Consider the following 8,628-nt stretch of genomic DNA (forward strand, 5'->3'; position numbering starts at 1 on the left):
GGGTGCAAATATAGACTTGGTTCAACATCCCTCTCCAAGAAACTAAAATGCAAAATAGGAACCTTATCAATCATTATACCATGATTCTTCATTTGCACAACAAATGCAGTGATGCAACAACTAAACATCGTGCCTCTGCCATAAGTAAATAATCAGGAAACTCTTACCAATGACAGGATTAACTATTAGAAAAGAAGAAAACCTCTTTTTTTTGTCTCGTGGGAATGGTTTGTCGAAGAAGAACAACTTTTTTTTGGGATGTTCGCAGTGCAAGCAAACTTCACAACAGAAGAAGGTGGGCCTGTAACAGAATATCTGCAATGTTAATATACAACTTCAGTTGGGACTTTGCCTAGCATTACAACAGTTTTGGAAAGTCTGAAATCTTATTTGCAAATTGCAATTCAAACAAGAGCATCTTATGCTGCTAACAAGGGGAGAATACACAGCTTATTTTAGCTCTGTGGAGTCTTCTTAGACTTCTATGTCAAACCGTATGTGCCTAAGCAGAACAGGAATGACTATTTCTGGATTGCTCAACTGTGGAAGGTGGCCTTCTGAGGGCATAACTTCAACAATGGAGTTAGCCCTGAGGTTCTTATGCAAGTACTCAGATACCACAACAGGCACTGCAAGATCCTTGCTACTCTGCAGGATGTGACAAGGTACTGTAACATGGCCTAGGAGATGCCTTACATCACTTTGGAATATTGTTTGTGCGACACTAAAGGCAATGTCAGGACGGATATTGAAGAGTGTTCGGCTGAACTCCTGAACAGCTACCGACTCCAAATCTCCTCCCACAGCTAATGGAGCAAATCCAGATACCCATGCCTTATAGTTAGATCTCATGGCATCAAAAAGCTCGTCCAGTTCTTCCTGTTCAAATCCCCCGAAGTAGTCCACATCATTCAGATACCTGATAATATAAGTAGTGAATTATTTTAAAGAAAAAGAAGACCTTTAAGAGACTGAATGAATACTCCAACAGTGATGCACAACAAATAACAGCAGAATCAACAATTCTAGATGGTAAGAATTGGAACACAAAGACACGGGTCTGGATGTAAAAAGATAGTCATGGTTCAATTGGTTTTCTCTGTAGATGGTTGAAAATGGCTTACAGAACTTGAGATCATGAAATAATGAAATATCTAGTATTACCCCAAAATAAAATCAAAACTAATCCTTCAAAACGAAATGAATGGCCCATGACACCATGTTCATGCAGCTTGCGAGTGTTCCACACTTTTGAGAACGAGATCATTTGCTCTGAAAAATTTAACAGACCAATCGCCACAGCTATATAGAACTTGGAAACTTCCAGGCATGTCAACTTTCTTAGTCACAAAAACTTAGTAAGAGAGAGTAGTCACAAAAGGAGATGAAAGCTTGTAAATCAATATAGATCCACCTTTGCCCCACAAAGTAGTAGTACTTTTAAAAAGAATAAGACAATTTCCTTGGCCTCGATTTACAAGAATTATCCTATGTATAAGGGTTGCCTTTATGGTTCAAGGTACAATTGGTTAAAATAATTAAATTTTTAGAACTGTCAGTCAACTTTATGTCAATCTCCTATAAAATAGTGCAGAAATTTCTGAAATGCTGAAAATGTGATATAAATTATCAGGAACTGATCAACCTAAAGCAGTGAACTCCAATGACCTGTTTCTTATCAAATGTTGCTTTAAGGTGGCTCTGTTCATCGACAAGTCTTTTCTCATGTGATTTCTTTCCCTATTTAAGTCCCATAAGGGACACATGGGCAGGTAGCGAAGGTTACCACCAACCTACTAGTAGCTAGTGGCTGATCAATGGGTACCAATAGGTCAGCCAACAATGACAAGTGGCAGTGGCAACTGTAATAACCAACAGACCTTTCATTTAGCTAGCCATTATTCCACCTTTTTCCTAAATTTTTCCTTTTCTTCTGCTTGCTAGCCTCTAATCTTCTTGGCTCATCCTGCTTCTTGCTACGTGTTGACTACCTAGCTATGTTCTGTAATATGTTTGACGCCGCAGTGGCAGCATTGCTGTTGCTGCTCTCTTTGTAGATTTTGGTCTTTGGACTTTTTAGTATGACAAATAGGTCTATGATCTCATATATGGTAAAAATGTAAATATAATAAATCCACACACATATTTACACACATGATTAAAACTATGCATTGTAAAAAGCTTGGAGAGCTTTCTTCCCTAGGTCGCCATCTAAGCACCTAGGCGCCTGCCTAGGCTCTGGAAGAGGTCTATTGTCTGGCCTTGACTAAGCAATCTAACAACCTTGGTAACATAATGGAGGCAAAGGAAACGCAAACTTGATCCATATTGAAGTCTGATGACCAAGAAAACCTGGTTTCTTAGTAGCAAAGATCGCAAAGTTTATAAATATAACAAAGATGACATCAAAAGCAAGTAAAAAATCTATAAGTACATATAGAGGACAAGATTTCGAGTTCCAACCAAGGTCTATTGTGCCGGTGCTGGGCACCTTACCAGTTGCCCGGCAGCATGAGTCGGTTCGTGCTGGGCCCGTACCGAGAGAGAAAACCAGCCGGAGCCAGAGAAGGAGAAGAGAAAGAGAGAACAAGCAGGAGAGGGAGCGAGAAGAAGTGGTCGCGGATGCCTGCGGAGGGCCGCGGGGGGGCGGAAACAGGGGATGTGGCCGCGGCCTCAGCCTCCGCCGCCCCCCGCAAGTATCCGCAGCCGCTCCTTCTCCCTCCCTCCCCCACTCGCTCGCTCTTTCTCTTCTCCTTCTCCGGCTCCGGCAACGAACCGTTTTCAAAGCCGAAACTGTACCGGTAAGCCACCATTACGACTCGAAACGAGCGGAACCGTTCGGTTCGAGACGGTTTCACATTTCATGGTTCCAACCAAAAACTATTAGTGAAACTTTTAGTACAGACCAAATAAAACTGACCTCCAATATTGGATTTTGGTCACTTTTGATTAAAACAGGTCGGTTTCCAACCAACTGAAATCAGCCATTGATGCTTTTCTAAGACTTTGTCTTGCCATTTCCTATCATATTTTAATCATTTCTTTGTTTATTTGCATACAAAATCCATATGGCACCAATTTTTAAAGGATTTTCATTCTCTTTCTTGAGTTAAAAGAAGATACACGATAACATAATACTTGACAGGCACGGCCTTTGAAATGACTCTTATTATAGTACTTACAAAGACCATTATAAACAACTAAATATAATACACTTCATAATAATAGTATTTTTTTAATACACAATAAATGTAAAATTCCATAACTATATGGACTTGTGATGAGCTATCTCATTATTATCCTCATCCCCATCAATACTCCCATCCATGTTGCAATGATGATGATGACCACCATTATTTGCATAACCTGTCTTGCAATAGTATATGATATTGAATAGGTAAATCTATTTCGTTTTAAACTTTTGTGTACTGTCTTGTTAGTTTATGCTTGACCAAGTGACACTCGGTATTTTACTCAACAGGTTAGTGCTCTATTATATATTATAATCCTATATAATTTAAAACACAATCAAATAATGGGAGGTAACTTGCCCTAATTTTTTATTTTTTATAATGTTTTTTTTCTATTTTTTAGATTTTCAAGACTTTTTTGGCCTAAAAATTTTAAAATTGGAGCAAAACTACTAAAACCACCAAAATTGCCAAAACTGACAATCTATCCAAGAGACCCAACCTGAGTTTTAAAACATTGTCTACGACAACTGTTAAGACACTAAATTGGCAGGAAATAAGCACTAATCAATTTTCTTTATAAGATGGCATGACATATAATGTAAAGTGGTGGCTTGACACTTTAAAGCCCCTTAAATAACGAAGTTGCTGATAAGCAAAATTACATCTAAGTCTGCAATTATATACCTCGTGAACAAGGGAATGTCTTCCTATGTTTTACTGCACTAACATTACCAACTGGATTGTAATTCATTTGTTCAATGTGGACAAAAAAGTAGAAAAGAGATTATTCATCACAAAAAGACTGAAAATTTGATATTGAATTTCATCCTAATAAGACTATCAACACAACATATCTATTTTAGACTAGACCTTAGTGCTCTGACCTCATACTTCACAGAATTGAAACTTTCCTTCGTATTTAAATAAAACATGTAAAGACAAGGTCTACCGTACCGATATGTATGGACGATACCGTACCGTACCGTACCGTACCGATAAGGCATCAGTATGGTACTGAAGTTCGATTAGGTATATGAGTCGAATTGGTCCGTACCAGTCTAAATCGAGCAAAACTACCTCATACCACCCAGTACCACCCAAAATTGGGATGTTTGCCGTGTTGTATTGACTCGTACCGCCCGATTTTTGACAAAATTGTGATAAAAAGTGAGAAAAAAAGGGATCGGGAGCTATTTCGGTTGGAATGCATACCATATTGTACCAAACTAGTAAAGTACCGATATGATATCCAATACCGAGATTGCGGATCTTGATATGACCCCCATGAAAATTGCAAGAACAAGTGAAAAGTCAAGGATTTATTTTTTTTATTCTTGTTTTCTATTTTTAAACATAAAAATACAGCAACCGAAATAGAATCCATGTTTGGTGCTATTATTTTTATTTTCTATTTTTTAAAATCATTTTCATTATTTCTACAAAAAAATAAAAATAAAAAATTCTTGTTTTCAATATTTTAAAAAACAATAAAGATATTCTACTATCACTACCACATCGTCACCGCCACCACTGCTAATGCTGCCACCACCATTACCACCCTCTGCCAATCCTCACCACTACCATACTACTGTCACTGCCGCTATAGTCACCACATAGGTCATATTACCATTGCCCCTACCACCACCACTAATACCAACATTGCTGCCAGTACCACTACTATTGCTAGCAACTACCAACATTGTTGCTATCTCCACTGCCACTGTTGTCCCAAACACCACCACGTTACGTTTCTAAAAATAATCGAATATACCAAACATGTTTATGCTTTTTAAAAAAAAATAAGGAAAAAAATAGAAACAAAGTGATGTCAAACAACACCCAAATTTTGGTATCTCTGGGTTTTGATTTGACCTCTTCCACATAGGAGATTTTTATGGATATTCAGATTATCACCATCCACTATATTTAGTATTCACAAGTTAAATTCTAACTCCTTAAGAAGTAGAACTTTAGGCCTTCAAAATTTAACAGCATGCACTTCCAAAAGTTCTCATTTTAATTATTGCCAACTAGGAAGGTAACAAGCATGTGGAATCTATTTGTTGCTTTTCATATAGCCCCTTAGCATTGTCATGTGAAAAATCATTTCATGGACTATTTGTAAGGTGGGAGGTGCTCTTTCAACGATACTTCCTTTGTTTTTGACCCTTTCTCTATTTATGAAAATAACTAACAAGAAATAAGAATTCACTCAAAGGCTTAAAGGTTAATGTTATTTGAAACATTGGAATGGCTCGTATAACCATTGGAATGGATGTTTGAAATATTTAATAACTCTATGAAGTTTTTGATTGTCTTTTGTGTTGGAAAGATTTTATCTTAATAAAGGAGTAAGAAGTATGATTGTAGGCTAAAAAAGAAAGGATCTTTCTTCAAATATTTGATTTGTTGCAAAATTTAAAAGATTGTTAGTCTCTCTTCAACATGAGATGGTTTTGTTTTGAGAGAGAGAGAGAGAGGAAATGAACCTAAGCCAAAAAAATATATATAGAAGGAAGATTACATCCTCTCAAAAGAAAGAAAGGAGAAAAGAACAAAAATTGGCACAAAATTACTGAAAGGAGTCTCCAAAATGTCTAGCCTTCCAAAAGTTGAGAGATGAATAATTCTAGTAATTGTGGAGAATCCCTGATTCAATGATGTGCTATCAATTCATTGATCAAAGTTTGTAAGTAGGAAAACTTCACATAAATAACTTCTGTCAAATTTAATTCCTTTGTTTGCCCATCAATAGTTTAAAAGAAAAGGTGCAATTCCTAAAATTTCAGGCTGCAGAGTGAAACCTAACAATTCTTAAATTCAACAACCCTATTATTAAATTGGGAACAGCCTGAGATCTTCCTGCATCTGAATCCAAAGACTAGCAATCAGGGGCGGCCCAATACATTTGGAGGCCTAAGGCGAATCCAATAAATGAGACCTCTTTTCTTTTTAATAATAATTTTTTTAATAAATATAAAATACTTAAAAAAAATATGGAAATAGATAACTATCAAGTATACTATTTCAACAAAGATACATCAATCTAAAAAGATAGACAAGAAGCTTTTCTAATTTAATATAATTTTTGAATGAAAGCACATAAAAGTAATTACCTTAAAAGAAGGTCCATGAAACTGTTTCAATAACCAAGATAATGCTTGGCAATACTGTTTACCATGTCAAGCAAGAGTAGAATAGAAAAGGTCATCCCATGACACTTCATGGTCAAGGTAAAGAAAAAAATTTGTCCAAAAAAGAACCTCTCCATAAGAGAAAGTAGGGGCATTATGGGAAATTCACTCCATCTAATTAATAAAAGTCCCATCCCACCATCTCCCCTTCAAGCGAGTACCCAAGCAGCAACTGCACCATCACGGCACAACAGCTCTTCAACCCCCTCCCTCCTTTTCTCTCTCTACCACCCAAGAGGGGAGAAGAAACCGAGAGGAGAAAATTAAAAGAATCTCCACCCTCCAAGAAGTCCATCTCCAATCCCCCTATCTTTCTTCCTGATGGCCCAGCTGGAGCAGGAGTAATGTGAGGGAAGGAAAACCAAGACTAAAACCAAAAAAGAGAAGGGATGAAAGATAAGAGTGGCTTCAGGCGTGTATCAAGCCAACCAAATCCCTCCCCTCTCGCTCTCTCTCCCTCTCCACCCAAAACAAAACTACAGTTCCCAACTTCCCAAATTGCCCCTCTGCAGGCCTGGAAACTCTCCACCTCCCTTCCATCAAGGGGAAGACTCGTAGCCAGCTCCTGTTCCGATTTTATATGGGGCCTTTGCAGCTTTGCTTCCTTTTGGGTACGGTCAAATGCAAGGAACTTCCCTCTCTCTCTCTCTTAATCTCTTTGCTCCCTCCGCCTCTTGGAGGCCTCCCATTGGCTCGAGGCCTTAGGCGACCGCCTCGGTCGCCTAAGGCTCCGGCCGGCCCTGCTAGCAATTTATGTTTGACAATGTAATCTTAGATCCACCAACTTGGATTAGTAGGAAAGGTCATTTCCATGTCTTACCCAAAAATTCTCCACTTTCCATGATGCATGTGAAGCCCTATACTATCATTCTTTATGTTAACTTACTGTCAAAAGTGCACACATCATCACTACGTTTTACTATGCTCAGACTCAGTCCTACGATAAAGCAAATCATAGCAATATTCCATAACTAGGAAATTTACTACCTCAAATTTTGACACAAGGATCATGACCACGCACCATGTTCACTCCCACAAAACCATGAGGAGACATCGTAATCAATCATGAAAAGAAACATATATATATATATATATATATATATATATATATATATATATATATATATATATAATCACAAAACCTCAAATCGCGACACCACCTCTACTCTAACAAAAAGATTCCCCTTTTCTTTTGACCCCTCCAGCCTGCACATGGACACATCAACTTTACAAAATAGACCTAACATATCATGACAAGCACGAACAACCCAAAACTCATCACCTTATACTACTTCATGTTTCAACCATTACATAAGTTACACAAGCCCAATGCCTATCTAACCATCTTACCTTCCAAAAGAAGCATGGCGCAATCCTCTTCTTATCCACTAAAAAAAAGGTGTAGAATCTAGGAATCCAATTATCCCAAGCATTTACATTAAACACATTATAACATGATCTAAACCTTAGAAGCCAATCCAAATCATCCACATCCTCCCACCATATCTTCTACTAGGCAAACATTACAAGCCCATGTGACCATTCCTGTATAAGAGCTTTACTCCCAATTCTTGGATTACCCTTTATGAAACCTAGCTCTCTTCAATCTCTTAACAAATGAGCCTAGTATCATCCATCTTATTCCTTACTCTCCTTCCTTGCCTGATCCAGAACTCATAACTCCAAACCTTCCTCCCAACCCTAGAGTAAGTTTGGAAATACCTTTAGGAAGATAGTGAACACCCTCCAAGAAAATCTAATATTTTTCATAAAATATACATCCGAAAACAAATCCCAAAAGGTTCCTGATCGTCATACATAAATCCTAGCCCTGGTCATGGCTACGAGAAATGGCTAATCTACAACCACCTCGCACCGAAATCAATAAGTACTACGAATAAATCCGCCATGCCGTGATACAAAACAAGTTCAACCGTCCAAACTAGGAACTATTCCAGAAGCAAAGCAAAATCAAGTCATTCAGGTCCACCCCAACTAGAACCATCCAAGCGAACAGTGGCATACTCCAACGTGGAACGCGGCGTGGGACCCACCACGGGATGCGGTTTTAGATCAGCAACGATAGCAAGAAGAACTAAATAAAAGACAAATGGTGCGGATTTGGGGTGCGACACTCGACAGAGGCAAAGCGTCGAGCAGGTGGTACCTGGGGGACGCGGAGAGCATGACGATCTTGGAGAAGAGGTCGGGGCGGGAGACGGAGGCGATGGCGCCGATGA

At 38.4% G+C, this 8,628-nt stretch overlaps 1 protein-coding gene across 1 annotated transcript in view; it reads right to left on the reverse strand.

Moving 5' to 3' along the window:
• Positions 1-279: 279 nt before the first annotated feature.
• Positions 280-8,628, reverse strand: part of KAI2 (alpha/beta-Hydrolases superfamily protein) — an 8,905-nt gene continuing 556 nt past the window's right edge. The window contains exons 1-2 of the mRNA XM_008788919.6: positions 8,556-8,628; positions 280-919 (exon numbers count right to left, since the gene is read on the reverse strand). The exon at positions 8,556-8,628 is cut by the window's right edge and continues 556 nt beyond it. Of these exons, the coding sequence (XP_008787141.3) occupies positions 475-919; positions 8,556-8,628 (518 nt within the window). The 3' untranslated portion in view covers positions 280-474. The remainder of the gene's footprint in view (positions 920-8,555) is intronic.

This window comes from Phoenix dactylifera, chromosome 7, assembly GCF_051530095.1.
Source record: "Phoenix dactylifera cultivar Ajwa chromosome 7, Ajwa_hap1_PhDact_Kaust_v1.1, whole genome shotgun sequence".
Lineage (NCBI taxonomy): Eukaryota > Viridiplantae > Streptophyta > Magnoliopsida > Arecales > Arecaceae > Phoenix > Phoenix dactylifera.